Source organism: Neltuma alba, unplaced genomic scaffold, assembly GCF_004799145.2.
Source record: "Neltuma alba isolate B1F8T4 unplaced genomic scaffold, ASM479914v2 tig00001775_pilon, whole genome shotgun sequence".
NCBI classification, from domain to species: Eukaryota; Viridiplantae; Streptophyta; class Magnoliopsida; order Fabales; family Fabaceae; genus Neltuma; species Neltuma alba.
In genome coordinates, this window is record NW_021632607.1 from 61,851 (window position 1) to 82,083 (window position 20,233).

Consider the following 20,233-nt stretch of genomic DNA (forward strand, 5'->3'; position numbering starts at 1 on the left):
AGAATTTTGCAGGAACTTGCAAAAAGAAAGAACTTGCAAGTTCTTGCAAAAAGAAAGAATCTGCAAGAATTTTGCAGGAATTTGCAAAAAGAAAGAACTTGCAAGTTCTTGCAAAAAGAAAGAATCTTGCAAGATTCTTGCCGCGCAAGATTCTGCATTCTGCATTGCAAAAAATATTCATCCACTTTTCTTCTGGATTGTAAAAAAGAGTCATTCCCTTCGATTGCTTGGTTGGACCAGGACTTTTTTCCACACCCAGGGGCACCGGCTCCCGCCTATATATTGCCTCCGCGAAATGAAGTCCCGCAAGGAGCTATCTGGTAGCCAGAGGACTGAACATCCAGTTCCCTTGTTGCTTTCTTCCGGTCAGCGTTGGCGTCATGACTTCCAAGAGGAGTGAGGTTGTCCATCTGAACAACAGTGTGTGGGAGTACCTGGACCAACTGGGTATGAGCGAGGAAGCCAAGCGTGAGTTTAGACGCAAGGCTGATTCCATGGTAGGACTTGAATCCTACAGCTCCCTCTGGTTCTCCAGGTTCACCGCTCAACTCTGTCAAGCTCTGCACCAAATCCAACAACCTCATCCTGAAATCGATCTCAATGAGCCTGCTGATCCCCTCGACGACAAGGTATAACTAACCATACACTTCTTCTTCTTCGTTGTCAATGAATACGTACGCGTGACTTGTGCATGCCTGAATATATAACACCGTTTAGTGTCGATGATCATCAGGTGGAAGATGATTCCCATGGAAAACGTAAGAGGATAGGAAACCGGGGTATCACCAGTACTGCACCGCGCATCCGTGAAAGCGAGGAAGGACCATCTGGCAGGCCAGCGCCCAGCAACGTTCGTCGCTTCCGCAAGGATAACAGCCAAGTTCCGATGATTCTGCTGTCGGACTCTGACTGAAAGCCCCAATTCTACATCCCAGGAAGGCTCACGGCTCTCGTTTCTACCGTGTCGTGGATATCCTCCCAGTGTGTCTTGTGTTCCTTGAGAGTGATTGTCTTTTTAGTTTTTAATGTTCCCTTTTTCTGCTTCCCCGTTGGTGGGAAGAATAATCAGTAGTCAGAAATTAATAGTGGGGGAATGATGTTCTGTATGAGCCTTTCATCAACAGTGTTTTTTCTTTAATTTAACTGGCTACTGTTTTCTTATTTGAATTTAGATCCTGACTTTATGATCAAAGTATGTATAATTTGAAAAGACTAAGAAAATTATTAAATTACTTAATTATAGCATATATTTATAAAGTCTTTATCATTAAATTATATGCTAATTTGTAAATAGAGAAAATTGATTTGAAAAAAAATAATAAATATAATACTTAAAAATAAAAAATACTATAAAAAGACTTAAAATTCTGTTTTTATACAGATTTTCTATAGAAATGTAACATGATAGAGGTGGTGTTTAGATAAAACTAAACTATGGTTTGGAGAATAGATTTTATAAAAAAATAATTCTGATAAAGTGAGAGTGTTTGAATAGTTGTTATCAGAAACACTTTTTATATTTACAAATTACTAAAAAGAAAAAAATAATAATCAATCACTTTATCCGTTTACCGTTTTAACCCCGCAACGACGACGTATTTACTGATTATACTTCCGAGCACTCGCAAATTCTGTAGCCTCCAGACAATTGCTCCCATCCCATAATATTCGAGCAGGGTATTGCATCTTTTCGAAACCATCGATCTTCAGCCTCAAAGATGAACGATGGCGCCCAATCTCCTGCGGCTCGTGATCCCAACGTTGAGGATCCGGCTGAGGTTGAGGACGATCCTTCGTCCACCCTCCTTGATCTCACCAGCTGTCAACTTCACGACCTCGACTCCGTCGACTTGCCTCCCTACCTCACCAAATTGGACCTGACCACCAATCGCTTATCCGCCTTGGACCCTCGCATAGCCCACCTCTCTAACCTCAAGAAGCTTTCTCTTCGTCAGAACCTTCTCACTGATGCTGCCGTTGAGCCCCTTTCTACCTGGCACGACATTGCCCGTCTTGAGGTAATTCAAGTTATGCTTTTGCCTCCCATTGCTTTTCGCTTGCTGCAAAGGCTTGGTAAAATCGGTCCTTGTGTTCTCTATGCGTTTCCCAAGAGAAACATCGAGCATGAATATCCTCCTTTTTTTTTTGAGGCTTAGGTGGGCGCGATGCTGTGAATTTGATCTTCGGTTGCTCGAAAATTGAGCTTCGATGAGAACCTTTTCAACTTTCTTTCAAAAGTTTCCTAACGAGAGGAACTTAAAATTGTAAAGCAGGGAGAACTTTGAAGGATGTTGGAAGGTTTATTCTACCCTCTTTATTAACTATTCCTAAACAAGAGAAAGGTTACAGAAAACCTTCCCTTCTCCTCTCCATCCTAACATAACCCCCAAAAAAGGCATGACGATGCAGGATGATTCGGAGGACATTTCTAATGGAATTTGACGTCTTAAGTGAGATAGATATTTTCCTTGAAAATGTTTATGTTTATGCTCCTACCAATTTCAGATGATGGGAGTGAGTTAAGGAGTTAGTTAGTTCTTTCGTATTCTTCATACTCTGTTAGTTGCTTTAAAATTTTAATCTCTATGGAAATCTATTACCTCCAAACATTGAATCTTCATAATCGGAACGAAAGAGGAAAAGGAAGTTTCCAGACCTTGTTAAATAACTTCGGATGGATTTTACATATAGTTGCTTTAATTTATAAGCCACAAAGTAGTTGGTAATCTGTGTAGAATGCCTGTTAGATGTGCTTCTTTCTCATGTACAATTGTGTTAGAAGCCGTGATCCTCTCCCCCATCTTCTCCCTTGATTTACTCTATTAATTACCTAGAATAAGTTCCTAATTTCGTGTGATATTGCATTATTACTGATTGATTGTAATCTCTTTGCATTATTATTATTGATTGTAACTGGATTGCATTCTCCCATCCGGACTCTATAAATTGTACTCAGATCATATGAAATAAGATATATGAGTGAATTTACATACTCCACAAATATGGTATCAGAGCACTGGGTTCGGTCTGAACCCAGAAAAGCTCCTTAAACGTCTGCTGTGAGCCAGAGAGAGAGAGACAGCACGGGGAGAGAGAGAGAGAGAGTGAGGCGTCCTCAAACTAGTGCAAGAAGAGCTGCGTGGACGACACCACCCCTCCAGTCCTCACCGGCGTCCCTTGATCGGCCAGTCCCCAGAAGCCGACGTCGAACGGAGCTGCGCGTGACTCTCACGCGCCGTCACAAGCTCTGCGCGTGAAGTCCACGCGCCGCCACGCCCCTGTCACTGTTCCAGCGCGTGAAGCCCACGCGCCGCCACCAGAGACCTCCAGTACCTTCCAGAGACCCAGAAAATGGATGACCCAGAATTTCCACCACTTTTTGGATCTGTTCGCAATATTCCAAGGGCCTCATGTCCGGTACATCTTCTAATACTCAAGCTACTCCTTCTAAAAACTCCACTGCAGAATCAGACTTGACAATAGCCACTGAACCTCAAGCTATGGGGGTAGCTCACAAACTTAATGGTAGCAACTATCTCCAATGGTCTCAAAGTGTCTTAATGTATCTGCGTGGGAAGCGTAAGGAGAAGTATATCAATGGAGAAGCACAACAACCTTCACATAATGACCCCAAATTTGACACCTGGTTCGCTGAAAATAATCAGGTGATGTCTTGGTTGTGCAATTCAATGACCCTCGAAATCAGTGAAGGATACCTTCTTGCAAGCACAGCCAAGGAAATCTGGGATGCTGCTAAGCGGACCTACTCTACCCTCGACAACACTGCAGCCTTATTAGATCTCAAGAGGCAACTCAAAGATCTGAAGCAAGGCAACTTAACTGTAACACAATACTACAGTACTCTGACAAAGATATGGCAGCAATTGGATCTCTTTGAAGTACATCCTTGGAAGGATATAGATGATGCTAATTACTACAGACAATTGGTGGAAAAGGGACGAACATATGAATTTTTGTTGGGCTTGAATGATGTGTTTGAAGAAGTGAGGGGGAGAATTATGGGACTGAAACCTCTGCCATCCCTATTTGAAGTCTTCAGTATGGTTAAGTTCGAAGAAAGCCGAAGACACCTCACCCAAGGTAATCTGACCCCAGCAGAGGGCTCGGCATTGGTGACGAGAGGGTTCCAGACATCAGAGGGGCCTGAGAAGAGAGGGAACAAGTGGTGCAATCATTGTAACAAGAGAGGCCACACCAGAGATGAATGTTGGAAACTACATGGAAAACCAACCCAAGGGAAGCAGAAACGAGAAGATAGAAAGAGCCACCACACCTCATCTGAAGAAAGAGGTGACGATGGAGACCAGTTGACCAGAGAAGAGCTTCAAATGCTTCGTAAGATACTTGAAAAACAAAACAAGTCAAAATCTGTTCCCAACGTGAACTTGATACAGTCAGGTAACTCCATTATAGCCCTTAATGCAATGGTAACTAGTGATGAGACTTGGATTATTGACTCCGGTGCTATCGATCACATGACTGGTAATAAGTCCTTCTTCAAATCCCTCAAATATTGCCATGAGAACCTTAGGGTAAAAGTAGCAACTGGACTATATACGAAAGTTGAGGGTGTTGGCATTGTGGCTCTATCTGAAGATCTGGAAATCCATAATGTTTTGTTTGTCCCTGCTCTTACTTGCAATCTTATTTCTGTGAGCAAATTAACTAAAGGGCACGTATGTCGGGTGATCTTTGATGATGTTAAATGTGTTTTTCAGGATTCGACCTCGGGGAGGAAGATTTTGACTGCTAAAGAATGGGATGGACTCTACTACTTTGAAGGAAAGGATATGAAGATAGCAGGAGCAAAGAAAGCTATGGTTAGCTCCAATTCTCAGAATAAAAATGTAATGTTGTGGCATCTAAGATTAGGCCACCCCAGCTTTGATTATATGAAGCATGTGTTTCCAACTTTATTCAATAAAAATTCTTCTCCTTTCCAATGCGAAACGTGCCAAATTGCAAAACAAACTCGCGCCTCTTATCCCAAACATACTTACAAACCTACTGCCCCGTTCACAATGATCCATACCGACATTTGGGGACCTGCCAAAACCAACACCCGAACAGGCACAAGGTGGTTTATCACATTCATAGATGATCACACCCGGGTCACATGGGTTTACCTTATGAAAGAGAAATCCGAAGCCTTACAAATTTTCAAAAACTTTTGCTCGTTTGTGAGAACCCAATTCCAAACTCCCATCAAAGTTTTGAGAAGTGACAATGCCAAAGAATACGTGAGTGGAGCCTTTAGGGAATTTCTTGAGCAGGAAGGAATCCATCACCAAACCTCATGTGTCTATACCCCCCAACAAAATGGAATTGCTGAGCGAAAGAATAGACATCTTTTGGAAGTAACTCGAGCTATTATGATGGAAAGAAACGTTCCGAATATGTTTTGGGGAGATGCTGTACTGACCGCAGCTTACCTTATCAATCGCATGGCCTCCAAAATCCTCCATTTCAGTACCCCTATTCAGAAATTCCTCGAGACTTACCCCACCTCACCTATCATCAATTCCATTCCCCAAAAGATCTTTGGGTGTGTTGTCTTTGTTCATAAACATGATGGAGGCAAACTAGGTGCTAGAGCAGAAAAATGTATTTTCCTCGGGTATTCCTCCACCCAAAAAGGGTATAAGTGTTATAGTCCTACTACCAGAAAACTCATCATCTCCAAAGATGCCGTCTTTTACGAGGATGACGCTTACTACCCCAAATTACCCATTCAGGGGGAGCACTATGGAGTAGAATGGCTAATTACACCTGAACCTATAACCACCTCCAACCTACCTCTTAACCCTCTTGAATCTTCCACACCTCAAGAAGAAATCCCTGAACCAGAATCACAAACCCCTAGTCCTACACCTTCTCCAAAACACCAAAACACCACAAACACTCCTCACCCAATGGAAACCAATGCTGAAATTGATGCAGGGGTGACAGAGCACTCAAGTTCTCAATCAGGTAGTAGGGTTCCTTCCATTCCAAGGCAGCAACATGATTCCAATCCGGAGTTGGATCCTGAAGAGCTGGGATGGCCTATTGCACTCAGAAAGGGGGTAAGATCGTGTACTCAGCATCCTATTCAAAAATTTGTCTCCTATGGCAATTTATCTGCGCGAATGCAAACCTTTATAGTGAATAGTTCACAGGTGAAGATTCCAGAAACATTTCAACAGGCTATGACAGATCCTAATTGGAAACATGCTGCATATGAGGAGTTAAGAGCCTTGAAGGAAAACAACACGTGGGATATTACCACACTTCCTAAGGGCAAGAAAGCAGTGGGCTGTAGGTGGATCTTCACCCCTAAATTCAATCCTGATGGAAGCATCAACAAGTACAAAGGAAGATTAGTGGCTAAAGGGTACACTCAAACCTATGGGATTGATTATCAAGAAACGTTTGCTCCTGTGGCAAAATTCAACACCATCCAGGTACTCCTATCCCTTGCTGCTAACCTTGACTGGTCTCTACATCAGCTAGACGTGAAGAATGCTTTCCTAAATGGAGATTTGGAGGAGGAAGTATACATGGAAATTCCAGATGGAGTAATAGCTCCACCCAACTCAGTTTGCAAATTGAAGAAATCATTGTATGGCCTGAAACAGTCTCCACGAGCTTGGTTCGACAGGTTTGCCAAAGCAATCAAAAGGTTTGGTTACATTCAAGGACAAGCTGATCACACTCTTTTCGTCAAACACAATGATGGAAAGGTAACGATCCTAATTGTGTATGTGGATGATATAGTCATAACTGGCAATGATGAGGTTTCTATCTCCCATCTCAAGAAAGCCCTGGCTAGGGAATTCCAAGTGAAGGACCTAGGACAAATGAAGTACTTTCTTGGAATGGAAGTTGCTAGATCCAAAAAGGGTATAAGTGTGTCTCAACGAAAGTACACACTTGACTTACTCCACGAAACAGGAATACTTGGGGCTAAGCCTAGTGAGACTCCTATGGAAGAGTCATGCAATCTGGAAGTGAAACCAAACGAGACACCAGTTAACTCAGAAAGGTATAGAAGACTTGTGGGTAAACTGATCTACTTGACTCATACAAGGCCTGACATTAGCTATGCAGTTGGAGTGGTAAGCCAATTTATGCATCAACCCCAGGAAGAACACATGGAAGCAGTATACAGAATCCTCACCTACCTCAAACTCAATCCTGGAAGAGGAATATTCTTTCGAAAGGGGAATACAAGGAGCATAGAGGTCTACACTGATGCAGATCACGGGGAGAGCTGTGGATAACAGGAGATCAGTCACAGGATACTGCACTTATGTTTGGGGAAACCTAGTCACTTGGCGAAGCAAGAAACAAACAGTGGTCTTAAGGAGCAGTGCTGAAGCTGAGCTAAGAGCTGTAGCCCTCGGGGTATGTGAAGGAATGTGGGTGATTAGACTCCTAAAGGAATTAAGAATTTAATCTCTGGTGTGATAATCAAGCCAGCATTGAAATGACCAAAAATCCTGTGTATCACGACCGAACAAAACATGTTGACATTGATCGGCACTTCATCAAAGAAAAGGTCGAAGATGGCACCATTAACTTGAACTATGTGCGTTCAACTGATCAGATTACTGACATCATGACCAAGCCGTTAGCCAGAGTCAAGTTTGAAGGGCTTCGGAGCTTGACATTTACTCTCCAGCTTGAGGGGGAGTGTTAGAAGCCGTGATCCTCTCCGCCATCTTCTCCCTTGATTTACTCTATTAATTACCTAGAATAAGTTCCTGATTTCTTGTGATATTGCATTATTACTGATTGATTGTAATCTCTTTGCATTATTATTATTGATTGTAACCGGATTGCATTCTCCCATCCGGACTCTATAAATTGTACTCAGATCATATGAAATAAGATATATGAGTGAATTTACATACTCCACAAATAAATTGTTCTTGTCATTGGTTATGATTACCCTGTTTCTATATCTAAGCTGATGACAAACTGGTATTTATGCAGGAGCTGGTGCTACGTGATAATCAATTAAAAAAAATTCCTGATGCCAGCATATTTGAGAAACTATTGGTTTTTGATGTTTCTTTTAATGAAATTACTTCACTAAATGGATTGTGCCGGGCCACCAACATATTGAAAGAGCTCTATGTATCTAAGAATGAAGTGATGAAGATGGAGGAGATCGATCACTTTCTTGAATTGCAGATTCTTGAGCTTGGCTCTAACAAATTACGGGTGAGTAATATGGTTTGTTGTAGGAGAATCTATCATATAGGATTATTTGAGACAGATACCACTTTTGTGCTGGCATGCATGATGTGACAACCGCTCTTTCAAAACCATTTTAGATTAAATCCAACAATTTATTTGAATGATTAACCATGATAGAAAAGAAGAAACCTTAAAATTTTAAAATCGCTATCATGGTTAAAAGAAATAAACCTATAATAAGAGTAACATCGATCGTTACCTTGGGCCTTGGACTTCCAAAGTCCAGAAATATCATTCAACCATTAGCCCAAACCAAACTTATATTTTCAACCATACGAACTGATAAATCAGTTTAATATAAACTATAGAGCTCATTAGTCAAAAGTCAACACTTTCAAAGGAGCGTTACACGCAGAGTCTAAAATGCCTCGGGCCTACTCACGCCCTATCATACCAAATAGTAGTAATTAAAAGTATTATTTTACATCATGATAGTAGATGAGCCCTATGTGGCAATATATAACAAGTCAACACATAGAACAAAAGCAGGGAGGCTATACAAGCTATAACAGCACACTATGCCTCCGGAGCCTTCCCTGATGGGCCACCACCTGAACTATCGCCTGAAAATGTTAAACCACGGGGTGAGACAAATGCCTCAGTAACCAACTTTCCAACTCATCATACATACTAACACGTGCTCGTGAGGTGTCAAGTGGGACAGTTATAAATTCTCGAGAACTATAGATATATCCATAGAAATATAATTTCAATCATCCAAACCCTCACTATGGGGGCCAACACACAAGCCACATAAGTCTATCCCTCACTCTGGGGGATCAATCAAACATATGGGCCTATCCCTCATTCTGGGGGACGAATAAGAAGCCACAAAGGCCTATCCCTCACTATGGGGGACGAAAGAAAAAGCCAACCAATGTGCACCAATGGGGGCCTTACCACGTGGTAGGATAGGACTCAATCCCAAAATCCAAATAACAACCAATCATTCACAATATAATAAAAATGTCTCAATCTTTTCTCAGTATAATCAATAAGATATAAATCATATATCTTTTCCAAACTTCTCAATCAGCATTCCAAAAATCCCACAAGACAATTTTCATAGCTCAAAAGATATAACATATCTATTCAAGTTCCAAATATCAAATATTATTCTAAAAATAGCAAAATACTCACAAACAACATATTAGCACATATAACAAGTGGAAAGTGGTTACCTCTCGCCAAAGCAATACTTAGGATTACCAGAAGGTCAATCCTATGCTCAACCAATAATTAATCTACACAATTAATATAACCACATATTAATATAAACTAATTAATTAATTAATTAAACTTCTCTATATTATTTAAATTCCTGATTTAATTAAATTTTACTTTAAAATCTCTCAACTCTCATAACTCAAAAATTATTAAGTATTTTAGAAACAACTTAAAATTTCTAACAACCCAAATTATTTATTTACCACCTCCAAATTATTTACCTTAATAAAAAGGATTTTCAACAATTTCCAAATATAAAATTATTATATTATAAACTCTAAAAATCCTCATTTAAGTTTAAACCTCAAAATCAAACTCTCAAAAATTTAATAATAATACTTCAAATATTTATAACTAAATAATATGATCAAAACTTTAATGGTATAACTACCATATATATATTTCCATAAATAATAAACTTTTTAGCTACAATAATTATTTTAAAACCTCCAGTCACCCAATAAATAAAAATAAACCGATTAAAACCTCAATAATATATCAAACAACCCAAATAAATTATTTAACTTAAATTTAATCGGTAAAAATATGGTATATCTCATACATAACAGATTTTTCACTAAATAAATTAATTTTAAATACTAAAACTAGCAAATAGAGAAATCTAAACCGATTAAAATTAACAACTCATTTACTTCTAAATTTCTATAGTCATCTTTTGTCAAAACTCAATACTTATATCATATATAAGTCTCAAAATTTTCCCTAATCACTAGGGTAATACTACTATTATGAAGCATAAAATATATATGAAATATTTATGAAGAAAGTTTGATGAAAAGAGATAATTTCATGTACCTAAAATATCTTCAAAGCTTGCCCTCTGCTTCACCGGTATGATTCTCTCGCTCACACACTTCGGCCCTCTCTTTCTCTCTTTTCTTCTTCTCTCTCTCTCTCTTGCGCCTGCCGTGGGGGAAAGAATGAATTATTGGGGGTGTATTTAACACCCCCTGCTCATTTATTGGGGGGAGGGGTTTTTCAACCCAACCCCCAACTTTCCACCGCCCCCTTCCCCAACTTTCCACCAATTTCGGTGGAAAGTTGACTTTTTTTTTAAAATAATATTATTATATTATATTATATTATCTTATATTATTTTATTTTTCAATTACTTTTTTTTTTTTTTAGGATATTACACATGATATATTGGGTAGGAGCATGATTGTGTGCCCTGTGGAAAAGTGGGCAGTGACTTTGCTCGCTATAGTTTCTAATGTAGCATGGCCTGCGTTCTGATTTATTTGCATTCCTGATTCAGGTAATGGAGAATTTGCAGAACTTGACAAGTCTTCAAGAGCTTTGGCTTGGACGTAATCGAATTAAAGCTGTAAACTTGTGCGGGCTCACATGCATCAAGAAAATCAGCTTGCAAAGCAATCGCCTGACCTCAATGACAGGATTTGAGGTATTTAGTTCAATATTGTTTTCCCTCTAAGTTTTGTACAGGATATTTGAGGGAAAATATTAAAAAAATCAATGAAAGCCCTATTATGGGTTATGTCTTATCCTGTCAAATTATATTTATTAATCAAAACTCCTTGGAATTAGGAGGACAAAGATTTTCTACATATTCAATCCATTAGTAGACTTTTGTAAAGATAATTGCAATTTTTTTTCCCTTTCCCTCCCTGAATGCAGAGTTGCGTTATTGCGTAGCTCTAGAAGAACTATACTTGAGCCACAATGGCATCTCAAAAATGGAAGGCCTGTCATCTTTAGTCAACCTTCGTGTTTTAGATGTATCATCAAATAAGCTAACATCAGTGGATGATGTACAGAACCTAACACAGTATGTATACTCTTCCTTTTAACTCCATATTGATCATTTATGGCCTTTTGTTGTTAATTTCTGTGCTTTTTGTTAGTAGACTAGAAGATCTATGGCTTAATGACAATCAGATAGAATCACTTGAGGGAATTGTTGAAGCTGTTGCTGGTTCAAGAGCGAAGCTTACCACTGTCTACCTGGAAAACAATCCATGTTCTCTATGCGTTTCCAATGAGAAACATCGAGCATAAATATCCGGTTTTTTTGTTTTTTTGTTTTGTTTTTAAATGAGGCTTAGTTGCGTGCGATGCTGTGAATTTGATCTTTGATTGCTGGAAAATTGAGCGTCAATGAGAACCTTTTCAACTTTCTTTCAAAACTTTCCTAATGAGAGGAACTTAAAATTGTAAAGCAGGGAGGACTTTGAAGGATTCTGGAAGGTTTATTCTACCCTCTTTGTTAACTATTCCTAAACAAGGGAAAGGTTACAGAAAACCTTCCCTTCCCCCCTCCATCCTAACATAACCCCCGAGAAAGGCATGACAATGCAGGATGATTCAGAAGACATTTCTAATGGAATTTGACGTCGTAAGTGAGATAGATATTTTCCTTAAAAATGTTCATGTTTATGCTCCTACCAATTTCAGATTATGGGAGTGAGTTAAGGAGTTAATTAGTTCTTTCATATTCTTCATACTCGATTAGCTGCTTTAAAATTTTAAGCTAAATGGAAATCTATTACCTCCAAACATCGAATCTTCAGAATTGGAACGAAAGATGAAAAGGAAGTTTCCAGACCTTGTTAAATAACTTCGGATGAATTTTACCTACAGTTGCTTTAATTTATACGCGACAAAGTAGTTGGTGGTCTGTGTAGAATGCCGGTTAGATATGCTTCTTTCTCATGTACAATTGTTCTTGTCATTGGTTATGATTATCCTGTTTCTATCTTTAAGCTGATGACAACTGGTATTGATGCAGGAGCTGGTGCGACGTGATGATCAATTAAAAAAAAAATTCCTGATGCCAGCATATTTAAGAAACTATTGGTTTTTTATGTTTCTTACTTCACTGAATGGATGGTGTCGGGTCTCCAACACATTGAAAGAGCTCTCTGTATCTAGAAATGAAGTGATGAAGATGGAGGAGATTGATCACTTTCACGAATTACAGATTCTTGAGCTCGGCTCTAACAAATTACGGGTTAGTAATATGGTTTGTTGTAGGAGAACCTATCACATGGTATTATTTGAGGCAGATGCCACTTTTGTGCTTGCATACATGATATATTGGGTAGTTGTCATGAGAAGTATTTTTTATATGTGCAAATTACTAAAAAAAATATAAGTTAATATGATAATTACATAGAAGCTAAATTTTATAACATATTTTAATTTAAAGGAATAAAATTGTTAACAATATATTTTTACCAACATAATTAATAATATATAAGATAATGTAATTAATAAATAATTAATATGTGAATATATATTTATAAAACATAAGATTAAATATGTTCAAAGATAAATAATTGAGGGGCGTTAAAATCATATTACCGTTGGTATCTACTCTGACAGGCACAGTCATACTCTCCAATTTGAACCAGAAGCAGAGTGGATTAAAAACCATGGTTTTAGTCCAAAACTGTGGTTTGCTGATTTGTCCCCCTGTTTGGTAAATTTTTGACTCAAAACATGATTTCAGGTATTTGCCAAACAGACCCAAAATCTATTCTCCTAAGATCTATTCTCGAGAAGTTATTTTCCAAACCATATTCTATCCAAACACCCCTTTAAAAAAAAAAAAAAAAACTGTGACCGATTCACCCACCAGTTCTACCGATTCTTTGGTTGGTCGATTTCCTCTCATGGTGAAACTGAACTCAGTACCTGTTTCCCAATTCAACTTAACACCGTCTTATTAAATGCTATAATCATCATCATTATTCGGTAAAGCAACTTAGACCAATGAGAGAATTAACGAACTGTGGCATTAAATTCTGCCAAAAATGTCCTGTGAACGATCCCCATACTCTCATCCCCGGTATGTTCGTATGGTAGACATGGAGGAGAAAGGAAGAGAGGGGGAGGTACTACTTGGGAGGAAGTGAAAGCTGCATGTACAAAGGAATACCCCACCGTCATTAGCCAATGTAGCCATGCACAGACTTCAACTTCACCACAGCCGCCGTGGGAGCTTATGACGGTCAACTATGAAAAGATGGAGAAGCTCAAGTCATAATACAATTAAATGATTTGTCACAAATGGTAAAAAGAATACTGGCATATCATGCTTACTCTTAAGGAAAAAGAATAATATAATGGAAAAACAATTCTTTTTGCTTTCTGGTATTGCGTTCTGGTCTTTGGTAAAGATGTAAAAACTGCCAACAGGTGGGCATTACAGACACTGCAGTACAGCCGTACATGGGTCATGGGACAAGTCTTCTCCAAGACAATATAAACATTTCTGTCCCCGAGGTGGGGCAAATCAAAGTCAAAATAGGCTTCCACCACCGCAGCGTTTAATCTGACTTTGTTGCTAAGCTGTAGGCAGGGATTTTGGCAAGGCTTCTCCGCTTCATGACTGATCTTACATGCTCCACCTGCTTCCACATGCCTTCATTGGCATAGATATTAGACAACACTACAAAAGCCCCATCATTCCAGGGTTCCAATTCTTGCAAATGTTTAGCCACCCAATCCGCCATATCCACATTCCCATATTTCTCACAAGCACCCATCAAACAACCCCACACTACTGCATTGGGCTTCATTGGCATCTCCTCCACCATTTTTCTGGCCTCACTGAGCAATCCTGCTCTACCCAATAGATCCACCATGCATCCATAATGTTGCAATCGCGGTGTTATGCCATAAATATTCCTCATCATGTCAAAGTAGAATCTTCCTTCTTCAACTGTCCCACCATGCACACAAGCACTAAGTACTCCAACAAAAGTCACATGGTTAGGCTTCACCCCTGCCTCTCTCATTCTCCGGAAGCATTCAAGCGCTTCCTCTACATGTCCATGCATTGCATAACCCACAATCATGGACGTCCATGATGAAATATTCCGTTCTTCCATCGATTCAAAAACTTTGAAGGCTAGGTCCATCCTGCCGCATTTTCCATACATGTCTATCAGTGAATTAAACAATAAGATTTCTGTCCGATCTGTGGATTTCACCTGCAAAACACACTTGTGGAATTGAAAGGCCATGACCAAGTCACCAAGGCTTCCGCATGCAGATGTCACGCTAACCATGGTGACACCGTCTGGCACGAACCCATCTCTCATCATCTCCACAAACTTGTTTATTGCCTCCTGAGCAAGTCCGGCTTGGGAAAGGCCACCTATTATGGCATTCCAAGAACCCAGCTTTCGATCAGGATTTTCCTCAAACAGCTTATGGGCGCTTTCAAATTCTCCCGCTTTACAGTACAAATTTAAAAAACCACTTTCGCAGAACTCATTGAACTGTAGTCCAAGCTTAATACCGATAGAATGGATCTGCTGTCCTACTTCAAACGCAAAAGACTGGCAAACAGCCTTCAGAACGATGGGAAGGGTGTAGCAATCGGGGAAAGTTCCAGTTCGCAGCATCGCAACATGGACGCGAATGGCCTTGACTGGAGAGTCTAGCCTAGTGTAGGACCTTATGATATTGTTCCAATGAAAGGGAGCAGGATTAAATTCCAAGAAATGGGTTCGGATAATGCGGGCATGTACTATGTCCAATTCCAGTAAACATCTGCAGTTTGACAAGCAGGTTGCTATATCTTTCGAGAAATCATTTCCAGAATGAAGGGACGACAAAGTTGTGGGGTATCGCTGACGGTCTTGGGCAACAAGAGCTAATGTAGAGAAACTTGGATCGAAATAACGAGAAGCGGCCAGAAAAATTGGAACTTCGTGTTTCAAAAGCCTTATCATTAAATAGCAGCTGGCGTTTGAAACCAATCTCACTAATATTGAAACATAGATGCCTCTTGATTTTACCAAATCGTTTGCCGGATCAGGGAATTCATCGTCATACCAGCAGGCCGCGGCCGTGCCTGTCTGAGGTCAGGGCAGGTCAGGGCTGTGCTTAGTTTCGATGTCGCGCTGTGGAGGGTTTAGCGACCAAAAAATGAGTTGTGGGAATTTTTCAAGGACTGAGGTCTGGATTTCTCAATCGGCGTTTGGCGATTAAAAAATTATTGATTAAAAATATTGGGTATAGTTATATTGGTTTTATCTTCTATTCATTCAAAAAATATAATTTTAATTGATGATATCAATATAATTAACGAAGTAGCTAAGAGAGAAAGCTTGTGAGGCTGTTACTTCATTCTCACTCCTCCTTTTTTTTTTTTTTAATTTAACAAGTTCTCAGTTAAAGTTAAAACTTGAGGGACAATTCTCAAGTAAATTCAAAATAATAAATTTTGATGATAGATCGTTTGTCAATTGCATCTCTCATAAACTCTCTTCTTGTTCAATTATCAAATGTTCAAGCCAGTACATGTGACTATTAGCTTGAGCTTTATCCAACACTGGCATATGTTTGATATATCCTTGTTTAATCATTTAAATATAATAAATATGAAGAAAATAGATTCCTACTATTCCTCAGATTAATTCACTTTCTAACCCAAAATGCTTTTGGAAGTATAATATTGAAACACTTTTTAATAAAATCAATTATTATTGACCACAACGTTTATAATGTTGTAATTAAACGCACCTCGATTGTATAGATAGTGAACAAAAGAATCGAGACTTGATGACTTAATTATTTGCATGGAGTTTAGTAATTATATGTTTATATGTAGTTACATGCCACGGAAAACCGAATGCATGAACTTTTTTTTTTTTTGGGTGATAAAAAGTCAACACTTATCAGAAACAACAAAATGAAATATCACTAGAAAAAAGAAGAATGTAAATGCATCATTTTCCATAAATTTTTATAGTTTATATTCATCCGATTTTAAATATAAAACTCTTTTTATAATGTAAATAGTCTTATATTTAATATCAGAATAGTATTAATTATAAAACAATACGTACAAAAAGATAATATTATCTCGTATTCTTAATCTTGGTGAAATTTTAAAATTCATGCCACCTAAACCCTAATTTTTGCAAATAAAAAATTTCTTATAAATGTTAAGTAATTAAATTAGTTATTAATGAAAAACACCGAAGATCATTTAATTTGTTTCACGAATTAAACTTAAAATAAAGGAAAAGAATAACAATCAATCACTTTACCCGTTTACCGTCTTAACCCCGAAGCATCACGTATTTACTGATTATACTTCCGAGCACTCGCAAATTCTGTAGGCTCCAGACAATTGCTCCCATCCCCATCATAATCGAGCGGGGTATTGCATCCTTCTGTAACCATAGATCTTCAGCTTCAAAGATGAACGATGGAGCCCAATCTCCTGCGGCTTGTGATCCCAACGTTGAGGATCCGGCTGAGGTTGAGGACGATCCTTCTTCCACCCTCCTTGATCTCACCAGCTGTCAACTTCACGACCTCGACTCCGTCGACTTGCCTCCCTACCTCACCGAATTGGACCTGACCACCAATCGCTTATCCGCCTTGGACCCCGGCATAGCCCACCTCTCTAACCTCAAGAAGCTTTCTCTTCGTCAGAACCCTCTCACTGATGCTGCCGTTGAGCCCCTTTCTACCTGGCACGACATTGCCGGTCTTGAGGTAATTCAAGTTATGCTTTTGCCTCCCATTGCTTTTGGCTTGCTGCAAAGGTTTGGGAAAATCGGTCCTTGTGTTCTCTATGCGTTTCCAAAGAGAAACATCGAGCATAAATGTCCCATTTTTTTTTTTTTTTGAGGCTTAGGCGGATGCGATGCTGTGAATTTGATCTTTGGTTGCTGGGAAATTGAGCGTCAATGAGAACCTTTTCAACTTTCTTTCAAAACTTTCCTAATGAGAGGAACTTAAAATTGTAAAGCAGGGAGGACTTTGAAGGATTTTGGAAGGTTTATTCTACCCTCTTTATTAACTATTCCTAAACAAGGGAAAGGTTACAGAAAACCCTCACTTCCCCTCTCCATCCTAACATAACCCCCGAGAAAGGCATGACAATGCAGGATGATTCAGAAGACATTTATAATGGAATTTGACGTCTTAAGTGAGATAGATATTTTCTTTAAAAATGTTCGTGTTTATGCTCCTGCCAATTTCAGATGATGGGAGTGAGTTAAGGAGTTAATTAGTTATTTCATATTCTTCATACTCTATTAGTTGCTTTAAAATTTTAAGCTAAATGGAAATCTATTACCTCCAAACATTGAATCTTCATAATCGGAACGAAAGAGGAAAAGGAAGTTTCCAGACCTTGTTAAATAACTTCGGATGAATTTTACATACAGTTGCTTTAATTTATAAGCCACAAAGTAGTTGGTGGTCTGTGTAGAATGCCGGTTAGATATGCTTCTCTCTCATGTACAATTGTTCTTATCATTGGTTATGATTATCCTTTTTCTCTATTTAAGCTGATGAAAAACTGGTATTTTTGCAGGAGCTGGTGCTACGTGATAATCAATTAAAAAAAATTCCTGATGCCAGCATATTTAAGAAACTATTGGTTTTTTATGTTTCTTACTTCACTGAATGGATTGTGTCGGGTCACCAACACATTGAAAGAGCTCTATGTATCTAAGAATGAAGTGATGAAGATGGAGGAGATCGATCACTTTCATGAATTACAGATTCTTGGGCTCGGCTCTAACAAATTACGGGTTAGTAATATGGTTTGTTGCAGGAGAACCTATCACATAGTATTATTTGAGACAGATACCACTTTTGTGCTGGTATACATGATATATTGGGTAGGAGCATGATTGTGTGCCCTGTGGAAAAGTGGGCATTGACTTTGCTCGCTGTAGTTTCTATTGTAGCATGGCTTGGGTTCTGATTTATTTGCATTCCTGATTCTGGTAATGGAGAATTCGCAGAACTTGACAAATCTTCAGGAGCTTTGGCTTGGACGTAATCGAATTAAAGCTGTAAACTTGTGCGGGCTCACATGCATCAAGAAAATTAGCTTGCAAAGCAATCGGCTGACTTCAATGGCAGGATTTGAGGTATTTAGTTCAATGTTGTTTTCCCTCTAAGTTTTATAAAGAATATTGAGGGAAAATATTAAAAAATCAATCAAAGCCCTATTATGAGTTATGTCTTGTCCTCCCGCAAAACCCTTGATCTTATATGACAAAAATATGTAATCAAGTGTTTAAAGAATTGGACCGGCTTAGGGATTAGACATTTTGTACCTTAGTACCTTTTGTCTTAATTAGAAGGCCTCGTTTTATAATTATGACTAGAGGTGGCATTTAGAAACCTATTCTTCTCGCAAAACCCTTGATCTATGTGACAAAAATATGTAATTAAGTGTTTTGAGGCTTGGACCGGATGAGGATTAGATAGGTAGACATTGAGAACCAAAACGAACAATGGAGAATTATATTGGACGAGTAGATCTAGTGAGAAAAATAATTAGCTAGATACCACATTGTTCTAGCTTCTGGATGTAATTTTCTTCACAAACTAGTACTGTGACATTAATGTTGCGGATGCCCAAATTCCATCAACATCACAATCCGACCAAATCCACGTCCGCAAGGGATCAAATTCACATTTTGGCACAAAAACCCAAGTTTGGAGGGCAATTCCGTCACTTAGCATGAGTATTACTGCCCCCAAGCTTACTCTTCTAGTCCTATTTATAGGGTAAAAAGAAAATACATTTTTTAATCTTATTTATAGAGTATTGAAAAAAAATTTCTGTATGGATCTATAATTTTACCATTCATTTATTATTGTGTTGGTTTTATTTATATGAGGAATAATGTATATTAAACAGTGATAAAATTGAAAAATTATCAAATTTTAAAAGAGAGTTAATAGAGTTTAAAATTTTTTTTAATCTATATAAAATATAAAAATAATTTATAAGTAGGATCAGAAAAGTATAACAGAACCATCCAACTCACCCAATATTCGTGGCCTTCATCAAACGAGGGGCTCAGCTACCCTTCGCTGACGTTACCATCCGCTGCGGATAAACGACAATGCGTTTGGAATATTTTATCAAACGCAGCAGAAGCGATGTGCCCTAAGGTCCACGTCCTCACTCCTGAATTAAGGAAAAGGACGAGTCCAGTCCCATGTCTTTGATCCTTTGATGCGGTGATTGTCAATCATCAGCAAAATTTTATTTTCATCTAAAAAAATTATTTGTAAATAAACAAAGATTCCTGTTTTACCTAATAAAATTCTCCATTGAAAAAAAGCCATATAAACCAAGAAATGAATCCCATAAAATAAAATTTTTTGAACAATATTTATATCAATTTTTTTATATTAATTATGTCAAATTTCTAATCATATATAACCATATGTCATGTTTCAAAATTATTAGCATTTAATAGCATTTAATCATAAATTTACACAAAATAAAAAAGAACATATGATTGGAAAACTTGAAGAAACTTGATCTAGGTTTCCTCCAAATTTTTTGAAAAATATACTACCTCCAACCCTTAACATGAGGGCTGGCTAGAGATTCAATTTTGGTTTCAAATATAAAACCTCCATTTATTTTGTCTTCAATATTTATCAATTTTATCCTAAATAATCCTTATAATAATAAACTAATGTTTAACTAAATTAGTCAAAATTAATTGTTATCCATATGAAATCAGATTTATCAAGATTATAAAAATTAAGTTAACGTAAAATTTTGAAAGAAAAAATAGAAGTTGAAAGAAATTGATATGTTAGGTCAATACAATATGAGATGTTATGATTCATTAAAAGATAAGTATAAATCTCATTTTTTTCATTGAGAATTTTAGCTACTACATATGGTTCTTGATATATAAGCTAATTATCTAATTTTTTAATATTAAAAAAATTAGTTATTTATAAT

The 20,233-nt window shown here is 38.0% G+C and overlaps 3 protein-coding genes across 3 annotated transcripts; 2 read left to right on the forward strand and 1 right to left on the reverse strand.

Annotated features, from left to right (window-relative positions):
- The first annotated feature begins 1,641 nt into the window (after nucleotides 1–1,641).
- On the forward strand, nucleotides 1,642–18,445 carry LOC114711325 (protein phosphatase 1 regulatory inhibitor subunit PPP1R7 homolog). Its single transcript, XM_028895713.1, has 3 exons — nucleotides 1,642–2,018; nucleotides 12,263–12,484; nucleotides 18,258–18,445. Exons 1-3 carry the CDS (start codon nucleotides 1,719–1,721, stop codon nucleotides 18,414–18,416), a joined length of 681 nt encoding a protein of 226 aa, XP_028751546.1. The 5' UTR covers nucleotides 1,642–1,718; the 3' UTR covers nucleotides 18,417–18,445.
- Nucleotides 7,937–10,980, forward strand: LOC114711335 (protein phosphatase 1 regulatory inhibitor subunit PPP1R7 homolog). Its single transcript, XM_028895724.1, has 2 exons — nucleotides 7,937–8,229; nucleotides 10,772–10,980. Exons 1-2 carry the CDS (start codon nucleotides 7,993–7,995, stop codon nucleotides 10,946–10,948), a joined length of 414 nt encoding a protein of 137 aa, XP_028751557.1. The 5' UTR covers nucleotides 7,937–7,992; the 3' UTR covers nucleotides 10,949–10,980.
- On the reverse strand, nucleotides 13,382–15,366 carry LOC114711303 (pentatricopeptide repeat-containing protein At1g77170, mitochondrial-like). Its single transcript, XM_028895682.1, has one exon. It carries the CDS (start codon nucleotides 15,216–15,218, stop codon nucleotides 13,806–13,808), a length of 1,413 nt encoding a protein of 470 aa, XP_028751515.1. The 5' UTR covers nucleotides 15,219–15,366; the 3' UTR covers nucleotides 13,382–13,805.
- Nucleotides 18,446–20,233: the final 1,788 nt, after the last annotated feature.

Excerpts from the sequence above, each read along its gene's own strand:
- LOC114711325 (XM_028895713.1), top strand. The coding sequence starts at position 1,719 with ATGAACGATGGCGCCCAATCTCCTGCGGCTCGTGATCCCAACGTTGAG. Across the intron at positions 2,019-12,262 it reads ACGACATTGCCCGTCTTGAG|GAGCTGGTGCGACGTGATGA; the intron begins GTAATTCAAGTT and ends GTATTGATGCAG. Across the intron at positions 12,485-18,257 it reads TCGGCTCTAACAAATTACGG|AACTTGACAAATCTTCAGGA; the intron begins GTTAGTAATATG and ends GAGAATTCGCAG.
- LOC114711335 (XM_028895724.1), top strand. The coding sequence starts at position 7,993 with ATGCAGGAGCTGGTGCTACGTGATAATCAATTAAAAAAAATTCCTGAT. Across the intron at positions 8,230-10,771 it reads TTGGCTCTAACAAATTACGG|GTAATGGAGAATTTGCAGAA; the intron begins GTGAGTAATATG and ends TTCCTGATTCAG.
- LOC114711303 (XM_028895682.1), bottom strand. The coding sequence starts at position 15,218 with ATGATAAGGCTTTTGAAACACGAAGTTCCAATTTTTCTGGCCGCTTCT.